Source organism: Myxocyprinus asiaticus, chromosome 7 (assembly GCF_019703515.2).
Source record: "Myxocyprinus asiaticus isolate MX2 ecotype Aquarium Trade chromosome 7, UBuf_Myxa_2, whole genome shotgun sequence".
Taxonomy (NCBI): Eukaryota; Metazoa; Chordata; class Actinopteri; order Cypriniformes; family Catostomidae; genus Myxocyprinus; species Myxocyprinus asiaticus.
In genome coordinates, this window is record NC_059350.1 from 21,369,366 (window position 1) to 21,387,086 (window position 17,721).

The 17,721-nt window shown below is 37.8% G+C and overlaps 1 protein-coding gene across 7 annotated transcripts in view; it reads left to right on the top strand.

Annotated features, from left to right (window-relative positions):
• The window catches only part of LOC127444013 (LIM domain only protein 7-like), a 75,386-nt gene that overhangs the window by 25,614 nt on the left and 32,051 nt on the right, over positions 1-17,721 (top strand). For 5 of the 7 annotated variants that reach the window (XM_051703139.1, XM_051703143.1, XM_051703141.1 and 2 more), the window contains exons 13-19: positions 162-798; positions 6,477-6,749; positions 9,562-9,676; positions 14,059-14,220; positions 15,222-15,394; positions 15,571-15,634; positions 15,760-15,819. In XM_051703139.1, coding sequence (XP_051559099.1) covers positions 162-798; positions 6,477-6,749; positions 9,562-9,676; positions 14,059-14,220; positions 15,222-15,394; positions 15,571-15,634; positions 15,760-15,819 — 1,484 coding nt within the window. The remainder of the gene's footprint in view (positions 1-161; positions 799-6,476; positions 6,750-9,561; positions 9,677-14,058; positions 14,221-15,221; positions 15,395-15,570; positions 15,635-15,759; positions 15,820-17,721) is intronic. The other 2 variants (XM_051703146.1, XM_051703145.1) reach the window with 2 other exon arrangements.

A 17,721-nucleotide genomic window follows, 5' to 3' on the forward strand; every position in this document is an offset into this window, starting at 1 on the left:
TACCTTGTTCAAATCTACCTTCTATTCATTTTTTTTTGTTTTTAAATAAGACTGTGTATAGTGTGTCTGGCACCCTCAGTTCTTTGGTTCATACTCTTGTGTGTAATAAAGAGACATTTGATAGTTGCACCTGTCTTCCACCCTTTTGTCTCTCTTTGTAGTGCACATGAGACCACTGGCTGCCACATGCTTGCCACACAGGTGCAGCCTTACACCAGAGCAACAGACCCCTCCTACACCAAGTGCATCTCCAGTAGATCCCTGTCCAGTCTGCATCCTTCAGCCCCGGGAGAGAGGACCCACCTGGGCTCTCTCACCACAGAACAGGCATTCATACCTGTTGCTGGTTCTTCACTCTCTTCCAGCTCCAACATGCCTGGACCCATGAGCAATGCTGGGTCCAGTATGACCAGCACGGGGCAAACAGGGTGGTCCACTACCTCTGCTTCACCCCTCACAGATGGCATGTCTTCTGCTCTGACCAGTGGCACTAATGCAGAGATGCCTGACACAGCCCAAATGAGCACCGGTGAATTCTTCAGCCCACCAGCAGCTGCTGGACCAGAGCAAAGTTCACCCACCAGTCTGACCTTCTTGGATCCAGAGCAGCAGGGTCCAGACTTGCACCGTCGTGGCACCCTGCTGGAGAACTTTTACGCAGGGGGAGCGCGGATGTCTGCTACTCTTCCTAGAGGTTTCAGAAGGTCAGAAGGTTGTTCACGGCTCTCAACAGGTGTCACACCCCGGCCGTTTGGAGCCAAACCCTCCAAAGTGTCCTTATTACCTAGAGTGTATGCCGTAAGTTCCCATATGAACGCTTCCTACATTAATAGTTGCTTTCTTCTTCAGCAATGTCTGGATTTCCACTATCGCTCCAAAGTCTTCCTTATCACAGCATAATCTCTTTTACAATGAGGGCTTTTGATTCTGACCCATGTGACTTTTTGCTGTTTGTGGCCATTTCACATAGTCTGCAGTCTGTCTGTCTGACTTAAAATGCAGTTTCAACTACACTCTCTCTGTGATCTGCTGCTTTGTGTCTTTGTTTATAATGTTGTTTTCTCTTACATTATACTTAAAGGAATAGTTCACCCAAAAATGCTAATTCCCTCATTTACCCTTATGCCATCTCAAACTTGTATGACTTTTATTCTTTTGCAGAACACACACAGATTTTTTTTACTTTACAGATGTGGCCTTTAAAAACGTGTGAAAAAGAGAAATATATCCTGCAATTTCACATTGTGCGCAGTCAGGTGGCGCAGGGGATACCTGATCAGTAGGGGGCAGTCGTGTCTCATTTTATGAGCAAACGCTGAGTTCTTGTTGTTTGCAACCTGATAATGTGAGCTAGAGGTCGGTTTTTCATGTATGGGTTCAGGTTTGAAATTAACGAAAACTTAAATTATAGGGCAGGCAAAGTTCACACGTTAACGCATGTGAAATGTATTTAAAAATGATTAATGCTGTTAAGGCATTTACTTTGCATTAGCCTTTATTACTAAAAACTGTTCAGTAAACACGCGCAAGTTAGACGTGCTCCTGAATCAGTAATTTATCTAGAAATTATTGTAATTTGTACAACCATTAATGACAATTCCATCAGAGTACAACAGCGGCAAAACATCTGTAACATACTCTGTGATGCTTGGAGCGAAAAGATACAAGAACCAAATCGATGTGGAAAAGGAAAACAATGTGACCCCCCTCCCCCCATATACTACTAAAAGCTCGATGTGGCCCCTGTACAAAAAAAAAATATATATATATATTTTCCCACCCCTACTCTAAAATGTAAAGATTGTAAGTGCTTAAGCAGAGTATAGAACCAGCGACACTAGTCTAGAAACTGGTTGCTGGATGTTTTTGTTGTTTTTTGTTTTTTTTTCCCGCCTATACAGTAACTATATTGGGTAAAACAAAACTATTTAGTATTACTTTACTTACTACTGCTTGCTAGTTCAGTTGATCTTTTTACCTTCCGTGTGCCGCCTGGTTGATATTATGAGAAGTAGGGCTGCACAATTAATTGAAATAATATTGAAATAGTGTATGACCTTGTTTTATTAAATTATTAAACTGCAAAGGGCTGCGATATAAATAAATAAATAAATAAATAAATAAATAAATAGCGTGGGCACGCTGCTAGCTTCAAAGTTTATGTGCACTGATCCATCATGCATGAGGCTTATGATTTACAATTTTAGTAACAGATGTGCTCTGAGTTTGGTTCCGTTTGCTAACGTGCGCTGAGCTCCAGATTCACTTTACTTTCACTTCTGTGTAATTCCAAATAGGGATGTGCACGAGTAATCGATTAATCGAGTACTTGTTCAGCTTTAAATATTCGACTAAGATAAATCAAACTGCAAAATTCGAGTAGTGATTTTACATGTGCATTTGCCTTTCGTGGGCAGCAATTAAAACTGCTTCTCTCACCTAAATCTTGCTGTTACAACTCATTGCATTGATTGGCGCTGTGGATGCATGACATTGTTAAAGGAATAATTCACCCAAAAAGAAAATTCTGTCATTAAAGTGATTGTATCACTTTAAAAGACTCGGAATATATGTTTCTATGTGTGAGTGCAAATGTTTTTAGTCATTTTTGATTCTAGATGTTTATGCATAGTGCTTGTTAAAAAAGAGGTTCAAAGGTTGAACTTAAATTCTAAATTTCAAGTAATCGATTACTCATTTTCTTATGTGTTAGAGTACTCTACTACAAAACTACTTGAAATACCCATCCCAAATTCCAAATATCTTTGGGTGCTACAAGTTAATCTACATTATAAAAATAATTGCACCAAATGACACCAGGTATTTATGGGCAAAGGAGATGATGTTACAGTGAGGAGCACATTATACCGCTGTTGTGAGTGAAAATGTCTTCCTGCAGTTTTCAGCCAAAATAAAACTTGATTTAACTTAACCACATAGCAATGGCCCATACAAGTTAAGATTTTATTACAGAAATATATTACTAGTGTATAATAATAATAATAATAATCATCATCAATAAAATGTATCAGTTTTATAATATAATCCTATCACGCAGTGGGCAAAACAGGTACACAGTGGACAGGTACGACGTGAATATGAAGAGTTTTTTTTTTTTTTTTTTTTTTCTCTGTTTCACTGTTTTATTTATTTGTTTGTTTTTGGTTAAAATGAAAAATCGTTTTGTCCAAATCTTTCAGCCCTAGTGAGAAGCATAATAAATGTTAAATTCCAAGAAGCCCACCAGACCGATTCTGCACGAGAGAGCACGTTTTTAAAGGCCATGTCTGTAAATCTTGACATCTGCAATCGTGTTTGGCGCGATCATGATTTAAGCTTGATTACGCTTCCTTAAACCACTCAAGATGTATGGAATACCTGCCTTTTATGTCCTTTTTGGAGCGTGAAAGATTTGGACCCCATTGACTTGCATTGTTTGGCCAAAAACACCTCATCTCTTCATCAAATCAAAATATCTTTGTGTTCCGAAGAGGAAAGAAAGTCAAACGAGTTTGAGATGGCATAAAGGTGATAAAATAATGAGATAATTATCATTTGGGGTGAACTATTCCTTTAAAGGCCCAATGAAATAAAAATTGGACTTTTAGGAGTTCACTAGCATCAAGATGGCTTCAAAGTTTATAGACACGGAGTAAAAGCCATACTCCATGTCTTTACACTTAGAAGTCATCTAGATGTTAGGGTACTCCTAAAAGTAAAAAAAAAAAAAAAACCTGACTAAGCTTGATGTATACATTTTAAAATGTACAGTCTTTATGTACTTGGAAAACCAAAAATAGTGATGACTCAACTTGCACTACACAGAGGTTTGTCCAATCTGTTGCTCTCTAGAATGAGAATGTCCCTCCCCCTACAACCATCTGCAATTGACTGGCAAGTAGCAAATCATGGTTCATGGTTGTGATGTAAATTAAAGCTTATTGGATATTTAAAAAATTGGGGTGGGGATACAATAGGAAATACAGCACATCAACACAGGACAGCCATTTCATTGGGTCTCCATAAAGTTTTTTTTAAATTGGAAAATTTTTATAGAGGTTCACTTGAACTATGCTGTGGTTCTCAATGGCTCTTACTCTTATCAACTTACCTGAAGAGTCTTGTGTGTCCTCTAAAGTTTTTAGTGTCTCACTGTCTATGAGGAAAAAGAGGGGCATGAGGATGAGTGGCAGTTTGTGCAGTTTTCCGTGTGTGAAGTTTAATGTTACTCCTCGTTACCTGATCATCATGCGGCTTGCTTATAAATAATGGAACAAACCACTACTACTGCTCTGTACTTTGGTGCCTTGTGAAACCCTAGCTATAACTGTGTTTTGTGTGTCTGTGGGTGCTTTTCCATGACAAGCTTCTGGCGCGTACACAGACTCGCACACTCTTGTCCATTATGTCTCTAACACAGCACAGGGCAGCAATCAGATAAGAGCTTACCAGATCAAGAAAGTGCTTTCCAGTTTTGTTGTGAAAAATGCGTCAGATGGTCTTTGAACGAACTCAAAGCATTTGGCATTTGGGAAGTGTTTCATAGCAATACTAGGGCCAGGGTTGGGAGGGTTACTTTTTGAAATGTATTCCACTACAGATTACAGAATACATGCTGTAAAATGTAATTTGTAACATATTCTGTTAGATTACTCAAGGTCAGTAACTAATTCTAAATACTTTGGATTACTTCTTCAGCACTGTTAGATTTTTTTCACTTGTTTTGACTATAAAACTCTGCAGTACAGTATGACGAAATGCACTTATTAAAAATACATTCTCTTATGCAGTGTTGTTTTCTAAAACAAGATTAATCAAACTGATCTTGTTTTAAGGATTTTTTTATATTTTTACAGGAAAACGATACAAGAATTATCATCAAGAATATGGTTTTAACCCTAATATCAAAGGTCTTACTAGAAAAAAGAAATTATGATCCAATGTGAATTTTCTTGATAAAAAAATATGATTGTGTGATTGGTAACGTGCATGTAAAATGGCTAGAAATAGCATTTTAGCTTACCGTACAGCTGACAGTTTACACAAGATTTATTTCTATTTCTAATGCTCCAAACTTACTTAAAACTTCTCTGTCTGCTCGTATGAATGTAACACTTCATAAGAAAGTGTTTCACCGCTGTTCAAATGCACTTTGGATCGCATCATTTATATGTATAAATGTTTTCCATCTGAAAGGACTAAATATTAAATGAAACAAATGACAATAAAATGCAACGTAATCTCTTCAGTAATCAAAATACTTGTAACTTTATTCTAAATACCAATGATTTAAATTGTAACTACTTAGAAGTTACTTATATTTTGTATTTTAAATACATAATCCCGTTACATGTATTTCGTTACTCCCCAACCCTGACTAGGGCTGGGTACTGATACAGATTTCCAGATTCAATTTGATTTCAATTCACAAGCTCCTGATTTGATTTAAATGAAAAATCAATTCATTTTTCAGTTATAATGTCCATTTTGCTTGCATATTAATTAAATTCTATTCTCTGCTAATGCAGTTAAATAATGCTGTAACTAGGTGCATTACGAAAATGTAAATTTTACAAATTATATTATGGTTATCTGTATTAGTATCTGTAATATTAGATTTTCATTATCACATTTTAGTTTTTAAAAAATGTACAAATCCATTTATTCCATCAATAAGATGTCTTGCAATTGCATATTATATTTTGTTACATATTTATTGTTTTCATGCAGAATTTGTACTATTTACAAGTATTTACATTCCTTTGTTTAGAACTTATGCTAAAATTCAGTACTGTCTCTTTAAGAGTCTCCATGCTTTGGTTGAGCATATACACCTAGACAAGAGATGACTGGAATTGCTTTTTACAGCATTTGTGCTATTTGTGATTAGAATAAATGTTTTTGTTGTTTTTGATATTATTAGACACCTATTAAAAGAGGATAGGATATTAAGAGATATTATCCAGTAGCAAACGGGTTGCGTGTTGCTTCGAACAAGCATTATACTCTGATAACACAGAACGAGTCAAACCACAACTAAATTTTTTACACTTTCGACATGCATTGAAGGATCCTCAATCACTGATGAGTGAAATCTGAACATTTACCAGCCAGTGGCTGATCACAGGCATTATAGTAATTTGGTCTCACATGTGAGTTATTAACTCGCGTTGTAGAGGGTTGCTGCATAGAGTAAAAGATTGATCTTGGACTTGAAGATTTGATACCGAGATCATTCAAATGAAGATCACGATGCATTGGGAAATCAGTAGTTTTTACCCAGCCTTAAGCAATACTGAAATACTCCTAAGAAGGTCTGGTTCCTAGAAGTGTAAATTTCTTTAAGGCTCATTATTTTATATTTTATATATGCCTATTGAGTCCTGATATCTAACATGGGTATCTCTGCACTGTCAGTGCTGAAGTGTTTGTAGAAGTTGTCGCACTATTTATCTGGTTTTGTCTTGGGTTTCCAGATGGATGACTCTCATACAAGTCTGATGAGTGGGCAGAGAGACCAGTCCCTGATCCCCTCTTTCCTCAGTGGTCAAGGAAAGCTCACAGCCTCCGCAGACATGGGCCACTCTCATTTAAGCAATCATCCAATCCATACTAAGAAAGAGGAGGATAGGGAGGAGAGAAGAGATGGAAGGTCTTCAGCACCTCCCATTCAGTCTTTTGTCTCTAAAGTGACTGTTGCCTCTTCTCTTAAGCAATCTCCTGTTGCCTCAGAAATCAAGGATGTTAAGGTAGGCTGCCTGGATCTCTGATCCAATCTGAGAATTGATTTCCTGTCTGAGTTTGAAAGTGTTCTGGATAGATCAGGTATGATGTCTGAAATAGAGTTTGACCGATATTGGATTTTGCCAAGATGGATAACTGAGCTGGTGGATATGATAGTTTTTCAAATCAGTTTATTAAATGTTATAAAATTTTTTGGTTTTTCCTTCCTGAGATGGGTCAGGGTTTGGTTAGCCCAACTTTAATTCTAATCCCAGATGCATTTTATTGTGCAACCAAAATCCCAATAATATCTGGAAAAAATAACATTTGGTGCACAGCGTGGGACTTTTAACTATAAAGAACCAGAAATAAAATGAAGACACTTGTCTGTGCTCACAGCCCACACAAACACGCATAAGGGAAACAAAATATGCAGTCTTGAAATCATCTATAATATATTGCAATTTAAACACTATAAAGTAAACATGTCATACAGGCTGATAAAACTCCTTGAGCATTAATTCATGAACAGTAGATCATCATTAGTAGATCATCAACGGTTGTTATCATAATTGTCCGGTATTTCGGTCATCCAGTATTATATAAAGAGATTTTTTTTTTTTTTTTCTCTATAGGGACATAGTCAATCATAATCAACACGTACATTAACATTATATTTTAATTATCATATATCTACTTATCCTCTTCGTAGCACTCATTTTTATAACCTTACTGTAACACATCGGACCCCCCAACGCCCCCAAATAAAAAAATGCATCGAATCTGCACGAATCATAAATGACTTTTTGTTTTTGTTGTTTGTTTTTTTTTTATGCCAAATTGAGTTGAAAGTTGAGCAGTTTCCATCCTTGACTTTGCAACATTGTTCTAGCCATTCAAAAATCTAATGTTCACATCCTCCTCCACCTTGTTGGCAAACATGCAGCTCTCCTATCAAACCACCTACTGTTCAATTATGGTTGTCTTAAAGCTGCATTCAGTAATTCTTTCCTCATTAAAAAAGTTTAACTCCTAAATTACATGAAATGTAATTTTACAATGTATGTAGGAAATCATGACCATTCGCATAAAAATGAAGACTCCTGTCATATCAGTAACCTTATAAAAGCTGTTTTTTTCTACACGGAGAGGGTCCGCACATGGGAGCTGTAATGTTAGAATCACATGACCAGCCGAAAACTACTCGCTTAATCTCAGTAACCATAAATCTCATTAAAGTAATCATGGTTGACTGAAAATACTACATTTCGCAATAGCATCAGACCACTGAAAACTATTGATTTTAAATTATGCTGCATCCAAGCCGCTAGGTGTTAGTGTCCAAGATGACACAAAGACAAAATTTGAGTGCACCTTTAAATGATTGTTGTTGATTTTTATTTTTTTTTATTTATTTTTTATCATGACTGTCTAATGATAAAGTGTACTGCATATTGGCTTTTCTCTATCTCTGTTTTAAATAAGCTTCTTAAGTGTTCCGCTTTGTGCATTGCGTTGTCATATGGCACAACCAACTCCACGTGGAGTCAGAGGTTGTTTTTATTTCACCTCTAGATAGCTAGGCTGCTGTTAAACTGAAGAAGCCTTCAGTGCCAGCCACGGAGAAACAGAGGAACAAAATAAACAAACAGACAGAAAAAAACTATCTGCATTGATTTTTGCAGATAATAGAGAGTTCCAAAAAGCAACACTCTGCACTGATTAATTGGTAAAACCGATATTTCGGTTGACCTAATCTGATATGTCAGATTCAGAGAATGATAACTGTTAAACATGTATCACTTTTTATTGGGGTCTATCAAGTAGGGGTGAGAATCAGCAGGGGCCTGGTGAAATTATGTAATATATTGATGTCTGGGTTGTGAAAAGATAATATTTTATCTACTTTAAGTAAAAAAAAAAACTGTCAGTGCTGGGTAGTAACAGATTACATGTAATCTGTATTACGTAATCAGATTACAAAAATCAAGTACTTGTAATTTGTTTAAATTACATTTGAAAACTCGTAATCGGACTATAGTTACTTTTTTATAGATTACATGATTACATGTTAATAAGGCAACAGCAATAAATTGTTAATAATTTATTGATCGTTTTCATAATATCATCATATTCTTACCCCAAAGCACAGTAGGTATGCACCCCAGCTTTGAAATAGGCTATGGACTGTCAGTAAGGGTTAAAAGTGTTTGTGTTTTTAAATGAAAGCTTTGACCTAGGCAACGGCTTTGCGGTTGATTTTATGGTAATTAATTTTCATATATCAATATACGAATCAATAATGAAATTTGTTGTAGATTTATAGTCATTAGCGGGTTTTTTTTTTTGCTTAGTTGTTGCAGCACTAGTTTAGTGTATTGCAATTCAAAACTGTGATATATTACAGACTTTTGCTCACTTGTTACTCACTTACACTTCGGTGGTTTGTACAGCAAGTGCTAAACTCCCCACTATACTTCATTGTAGGGCCATATTAGTAGCGTAAAGGCAATCCATAGCTTACCTTGGTTTTAGAATGTTTATCGAAATGTAACTACTAGATTCTTGCCTTTAGAATATCGGTATAGTATTGTGAGGTGAAAAATTTAGATACTTTGAAAATTGAGAAAATTTATTTAAGAGTGTACTATTGAGAGCCTTGGCCCTTTAGTGTGTTGATTACTACTTATGTAGTAATAAGAATTAGTGGATTGTTTGTGTGGTACTGACTGGAGTCTTAGCCCTTAGATTTCCTGAGGAAACCGGTGTCATGGTATCCTCAGGTGTCACATTCTCTCTCTCTCTCTCTCTCTCTCTTTCTCTCTCTCTTTCTTTCAGGTGGGTCAAAGTGAAATACGAGTCTGCTTGAATCAGAAGCCCAATAGTGGGAGAGACTTTGGATTTCAGGCTCACTGGGACTCAACTGGTGCTCGTGTCAAATCTGTCCAAGCAGGTAAGACTCATAGGTTCAGTTTAGAGGCATTTAGGACTTTGAAATTTCACTTTAAATGAGTGAGATGAGAACCACTAAGCAGCAAGCTGTATATCAATCAGGTTAGATGTGATTGACTCTTTTCCCCATATATGGTAGATAGAATCTTTTAGAGAAATGTGGTAGAATTTTAGAGGTATTGGTATAAAACACCTTTTTATAAGTCCTTGAAGAACTCAAGGTTTTTATTCTCTTTGCTGCATGGTCATTTTAGATTTTACTTGCATACTTGCTTGAAGACTTTGTGGATGTTCATTGTGTGTCACACCAATGTGTCCTTCACAAAGTGTAGTTTGTTGTCTCTTTAGATTTTTGAGAATGAGATCCTTGTATACTTTGGAAACAGTGTGTGATTCTCTGAAGTCTGCTAAGAGACAGAGATGAATGATTTATAGAGAACAGTGAAGGTGTTTCTTACTGTGCATTAGTCTGATTGGTTAAAAAGATCCATTAATTGGCTCTATCACTCTACTCTCTCCTCTCCACCTATAGCTGGTGTGTGGTGAGCGTACTGGCGCACTATGGCTGCCGTCGCATCATCCAGGTGGATGCTGCACACTGGTGGTGGTTGAGGAGAGTCCCCTTGTTCACTGTGTGAAGTGCTTTGAGTGTAGTGTCAGAAAAGCGCTATATAAATGTAACGTTCATTCATTAAACTGAGGAAGACTTGGAACCAGTCCTGTTGGCAGTCTAGTCGGGAGTGAAGGATTGTCCTTTGAATGAAGAGGAGCTGTTACATTTTTCTGTGAAGGGTGTTTATGCAAATTGGTCAAGGCAGCCATTTATGCAGGTAAATAAAACATAAAGCACATCTCTGTTATATCAGCTTTCATGTACATCATTGTATAGAAGAGATGACTCCACAGATCATTTTTATCGGACGCGTCATGTTGAGTTATTGGACAGGCTCAGGTTGATCTCCTTCCCCAGAATTTCATTAACTCAACACACTAACCTACATTAAGAACCATCATTGTATCAATGGCCACATACACACTAGGGGTGTAAGAACAGTCTCCTCCCTGGAGAGGCAGTGCTGAGCACTCGCAGGAAAACAGAGCAACACACAGTACATGGGCAAGAAGATTGTACTGTAGCGGTACAGCTTGTCGAATTCACCAAACAAAGTGGGCATGTCCTGGTGCTGTCATGTCCTGGTCCTGGTCAAACTTCTTTCGCCTGCTCCCATTAGGGGTTGGCACAGTGGACCATCTGTGATCCACATATTTGACTTGGCACAGGTTTTATGCCGGATGCCCTTGCTGACGCAACCCCCAGTGGCTGGGGGAAAATCACTGACACCTACGGGGCAATTTAGAGTCTCCAATTCACTTAACCTGCATGTTTTTGGACTTGTGGGGGAAACTGGAGCATCCAGAGGAAAACCACGGGAACACGGGAGAACATGCGTACTCCACACAGAAAGGCCCTTTTGAGCCAGGACTTGAACCTAGGACCTTCTTGCTGTGAGCCAACCATGCTGCCCCAACAGTACAGTGCATGTTGTTTTATTTATGCCGACATCACTGCGCAAATCGGTGGATTTGTGAGGCAGAAACCGCAGCAGTTAAGTTTAACAGCCGCCTCTCCCAGCCGACACGGAGCGTGGCATGCACAGCAAGATATAAATTATGAGTCGTAACTATAAAAAAAAACAGCTCATTCAAAAAAACTGACAATGTAAGAAACCTGCGAGTACATGAGACTAATTATCTGCTTTTGACTTTGAAATGTAAACAGCTTTGAGAACAAAACTTGCACACATGTTATAAGTCGGTAATAACACCGGTAAAGTTTACATACAAAGTGAAATGGGGGAAGAGGGCAAAAAAATGTATGTGTGCCAATTGGTTTTTGCTTAAGGCTCTAAATAATATTGGATTATGTACATATATCGTAAAACCAGAGGTCAGATTCATCTGGAGTGTTTTTCCTTGCTACAGTCACTTAAGCTTGTTCACGGGGCTTTCAGACAACAAGGCATGATTTTCTATAAAGCTGCTTTGAAACTATGTATTGTGAAAAGTGCTATACAAATATAAATCACTAGAGTGTAGACACTTATTTTCTCAAGAAAAACATGACAATTGTGAGTTCATATTAGTTTTTCTCAACAATCAAACAAAATAAATGTACTGTTGTTTAAGTTGCTTAGAGCTCTGCATTTTGTTGCCAGTGTCAGACACGTTTGTGGCATTTATGATTTAAAAGACTATGTCTAATCCTTGAATAAGTTTGAGCGAAACTTTTGCGAGTGCTCGTATTGTATTGTATCGTGAGGCTATGTATCGTAGTGTGAAATTTGTGTATCATTACATGCCTAGTACACACTGTATCTAAATACGTTTGTAAGTTTACCTTTTAGTGCTTAATCCTGTTCTGTACACGCACAGTTCAGCAATTTACAGGAGTGACAACCGCATTCTACAACCAAATTAACTCCCGAAAATTTTATCGTAAACCTTATATCAGTGGTTCTGAACAGGTCTGTTTTAATAGGGTCACAGACAGCAGGATAAAAAATGCTTAATGTAAAAATTAAAATGAAACTAACAATATAATGCATAGTTAGGATGGTAAAATAAATATAGGCTTATCAACTTTTAAAAGGGTGGAGAATACGCTTCTCATATATTTTGTTGTTGACATCAAAGGCTACACGTTCAAATTCTTCTGTATTTTGACTCAGAATTATCTTTCATTTGGTAATATGGTTAATACTAATATAATATCTGGTCCAGTGTTTGTTCCACTGGGTTAGGCTGGTAAATCACACTCCTGTTGTTATTTATCCAGTAAATTGTAAATGTTCCTCAGCCTATGTCGTTAATCATTTTGCATGCTGTTGGATCTATGCTGTTCATTGTAATATGAATACATTTAAATGTTTGATTTACTGACATTTTGGTAAACTTTTTGTATCATCAACAATTTTGGTACCGTATTAGGTCACCACTTGATGACCAAAATAAAATCTGGGTTCTGAAGCAAAATCAATTGAGAACCACTGCAGTACATTACAGTCCAGAGAGAGAGAAACAAAACGCGGTGATTCTGTCAATGGCAGTTAGACTAACCAAACACTGCCAGAGCCAATACATCGCTGGTAGATAACCTCTTTGCTCAAAAATAGCTAACAAAAATGGGTTAAACTGGTGGCATTGTTTCTTGTTCACAGGTGTGAAGCACTGCAGCGTTGTGATGGTTATCACTTGTCAATCAACGTAATTGCAGGAGTAACTCCTGTATTCCATACACACATGGAATAAAAATGTAGGGGATTCACTTTAAGTGCGGTTGTCACTCCCGAAACTTTGTAGTGTGTACATGGCCAATGAAACACGAACATATGCTGATTCTCTGTTCTATTTTATTGTATTGTATTGTATTCTGTTCTTGAGAGTTGTAGGCCACATCCACACTAATACATGTTTAGTTGAAAACACATTAATTTTGATATGTTTGCGCCTATCATCCACACAGGAAAGGCGTTTTCCTATACCGAAAACTGAGACTTTAGTAAACGCTCTCTAGTACCGCATTCATTTTGAATTCTCATAATTTTCAATTGAAAACATATTACACGCTGTCTACAAAAGATGTGAGTAATGTCGCGTTGCATCATGTCGCATTGGCTTGAGACTGTCTACACTGGACACGTCGAAACAAATGTTTTAAACCATTTTTTTCCCCCTTGTAGGAACAGCCGCAGCGTATGTAATGCAAATTGGCCGTTTACTGTCCGTGCAACACGACATGCATCCAGCGTAGACAGCATTATTGATTTATTGTGGGAGCGATTTGCTTTTGTCGCGCCGCGCAACTCGCTTGTGGTGTAGACAGGGTGTTAGTGTGGAAGTGGCTCTTGAAAGTTATAGAATAGAATAGAACATAGAATAAAGAACATTTTATTTCAAAACCATAGGAATTAATGGGGAGTTGCTTCTCCCAATGCTGCTACAACAGCATCGAATCTTCTGGGATGGCCCGTGGGGTGTCCACCTACCTTTTGGCCATATAGTGTACTTTTGCTGGATGTTGGTAGCATTAAGAACACTTCTAATCGACTCATTGAAATGTAGCAATGAATTAAATTTATCAGTAACCATAATGAGCAGAGGTCAAAAGGTGTAATTTTTTTTTTTTTTAGACACTTTGAGTGCTTCAGTTTACACTTCATGAGATTGTTATACATCTAACTGAATGAAAACCAACATGAACTGGATTTGTGTTCAATAAACGTTGTATTGTTCTAGATGTAAACTTGACTTTTACAAATTCTCACAAAACCTCTCAGTCTGGCTTAAAGAACAGCCTTGACCTGCTTCCACCCCAACACACAGGAAGCCCAGCAGAGCAGTGTGGTCTGCGGATGGGTGATGAGATTGTGGCGCTGGGCGGCTGCAGGGTGGATAATATGAATTATGAGCAGTTTAAAGGCAGTATGGACACAGCCCAACAAAAGGGCTCTTTACTGATGGACATCCGACGCCACGGCCAGAATGGTGAGATTGTGGAAAAAACTGTTTTGTCAAATCAATCCTCTGTGCACAGAAAGCATAATTTCAGCCACAGCATAGTTTAACTTTATCATTTTTCACTTAATGTTATTTGAAATAATGTTGTACTACAAAGGAATGGCTTTAAGACTTTCACCACACATATCAAATATTAATGTGCTTGGAGTGGGTTTTTGCCTCCCTTTACTGTCAATTTTGGCACTCTTTCTGGCACCGCGTATTAAGAGATATTGAAAGACATAGAAATGACTTGGAACCAAGTGGTGCAGTTTGGTTCTTTTATCTGGGTATTTTGCTGTATGAAGCCTTCTGCAGTTGCATGATTGTGGATCAGCTCATTGAAGATAAACATGCTGAAAAATGTAAAAAAAAAAAAAAAAAAAATGCTATTCCAGAATCATATGCTTTTCCTGTTGCTTTTCTGTCACTGTTGGAAGGTGGTCTGTCTGTCTGTCTGTCAGTATCACTGTGTGGTCTCAAGTCTGAGATAGGCCAGCGGATTCACTGGTTCTCTCTACTGTACCAACAATCTTTGCTTCACTGTCATCAGAGGGTATAATTTGCATATTTGAGCACCCTTTAATTTCACTAACCTTTCTCAAGCAAAGATCGCAGACTTGCATATATCAAACTATATGATTTTATCTATTAGTCCACTTAGGTGTGGGCAAAAAAACCTTTTGAAGCAATGATCGGGTAGAAATTTTAATTAAATGGTTTCAATTTTCAAGTGTAGTTTGTCACGGTTATGCAAAACGCCACCACTTGAGTACAATTACTTGAAAATTGAAAATGAAACCATTGTTATACACATTTTTGCTTATTGCCCACCTCTAAGTTCACTTAAAATTACCATGTATTTACAATTGACATATTACAAAATGAATATCAAATTCTGATTGAGTCCGCTAAACCACTGACAAGTCCACTAACATGCGACCTGGCGTCTCTGAATTGCTTATGTACTATGTTTTGGGTACTGACAGACTGGGGCATTGGCCACCCTTCCCTCCCGTACAAGAGCCATAAGACCATCAATTTGACCAGTGCCAATTCAACACTTGTAGGGCGACCCGAGCACTACGTGTCTATCAGCACAAACTCAAACTCACCAGCAGAGACCATGGCGAAGACACGGGTCAATGGACAGCCTGCTAATGTGAGTTTCTTGTTAAACTTAGATGATGGGCAGGACAGGAATATGAATGAATCTAGTGGATTGTTTGTCAGTCATTTTTTTCAATACATACCATTCAATGCTTTATTTGGTAATTAATTAGCTTGTTTTGTAATTGTTTATGTAATGTTACACTAATTTCTTTTAAACTTTTACAGGGAGTGCCATCTAAAATGGTGAATGTAAGTTTCCGGGACAATCCTGTTGCTTTAAGAAACAAAGGTGAATGCTTTTAGACTCTTAGCAAACACACCTTTCTCCTTCCACATGGTTGAGATTTGACCAAAGTTGTGAGAATACTCATACATTTTTGTTGAACTGTTGTTCTCTCCCCACCTATGTTTTAGACTATGAACTTATAGCTTTGAAAAATCATAGGAGGAAGTTAGAATTTTTCAAGAAAAGAGGTAATATCATTTAAAAATGCTCAGGCTGTAGCAATTTAAAGTGAAATGCCTAATTAAGGACTGTGGTTTATTAATTTAAATATGCGGTGGTTGAATTGCATCAAGCACACTCTTAATTTAGCATATTGGTGAGGGACATGATGACTGTCTTAATTCACATTGGTAGATGGGTTTTCTTGTTTTGCATTCTAAGGGCCTAACTTATTGAAGCATTAAATGTGACTTTCACCTGGAATGTTTGAGCATAAATGAGGGTTTTTGACATACATGGATCTCTCCATGCTGTGAAAGACTAAGTCTATGTGTGATTTTGCTTGACGGGTTTTTGCTGCTACCCTATTTGTCTTTTTATTTCTTTTTTTTTTAAAGCTTTTTTTAAGCTGCACTACAGCTAATGCTCTGTCCTTCAGGTGCCAGTGTTAGCTCCTGGGTCTATCTCTGTGGTAAATGAAGACTGTGTGTTTTCTGTGTGCTGTGATTTACTGTAATACCTCTGATATACACCGATGAGCCAAAACATTATGACTACCTGCCTAATATGCTGTTGGTCCTTCGCGTACCACCAAAACAGTGGCGACCAGCCGAGACGTGGAATTTACAAGACCCCAGAAAGTGTCCTGTGGTATCTGGCACCAAAACATTAGCAGCAGATCCTTCAAGTCTTGTAAGTTGCGAGGTGGAGCTGCCGTAAATCTGACTTGTAGGTCCAGCACGTCCCACTGATGCTCAGTCGGATTGCAGCCCCATACGCAGCAGGGTGCGATGCACTGTGTGTGACACATTCCTCTCATGATCATCATTACAATTTTCTGTGACTTGTGCCACAGTAGACCTTCTGTCGGTTCGGACCAGATGGGATAGCCTTCATTGCCCTTCATTGCATTGATTAGCCTTGGGCACCCAACACCCTGTCGCCTGTTTGTGCTTTGTCCCTCCTCGGACCACTGTTGGTAGGTATTCGCCACTGCTGACCTGGAGCACCCCTCAAGCCTTGCTGTTTCAGAGATGCTCTGACCCAGTTGTCTGGCCATAACAATTTGGCCCTTGTCAAAGTCGTTCTGGTCTTAACTCCTGCACATTTCTCCTGCAGTCAACACGTTGACTACGAGAACTGATTGTTTGCTTGCCATCTAATCTACCCAGGACTTGATGTGGCCTTGTTAGGAGATGATCAACATTATTCGGTTCACCTGTGAGTGGTCATAATGTTTTGGCTCATCAGTGTATATCTGAGGACTGTTGTGTCTGTCTCGATTTGTTTTTCTTATTAGTGCTGTCAGTAAAAAATTTAAATCGCATGATTTTTCATAGTTAATTGCGATTAATCGTAGATTTTGACAGTGCTGAAATTTTACTCTATATATATATATATACTAGGACAAGGCAATATGTAATAATATAATGCTTTTAACATTTTCGAAACAAAGCTTTCCACAGTATAAAGATAGAAATGCACTAAAATATTACTAATTAAAGTCATGTAAATGTTTCGCTGTCTAAGTGGGAGGTTAACCTATTGACTTGATGTGCTTCTGTGGTAATTAAATTGTGCAATACCATGGCTGCAAAGTGTTTATTTCTATCACAAGTCCCATCTGGGCTTGTTTTGTACAACAAAAAGGATTAAGAGGGCCTTTCCCCATCGTTTGATCACTGACATGGCTGTTGTGTGTATTTGTGGTGTTTGGGTCAGTGTAATAACTTCGGGCGGACACATCACAAAGGTTCCACCCTACTATGACCAGTATTTATGCTGGTTAATCCTTTATGAACGTAAATGCGTTAATCGCGATTAAGAAAAATGTACGTCAAACTTGTTAAAATTAATTCCATGCAGTAAAGCGTTAATTTTGACAGCTATATGTGTAAATGTTTTATAATTTTTTTAGCGGGGATCACAAA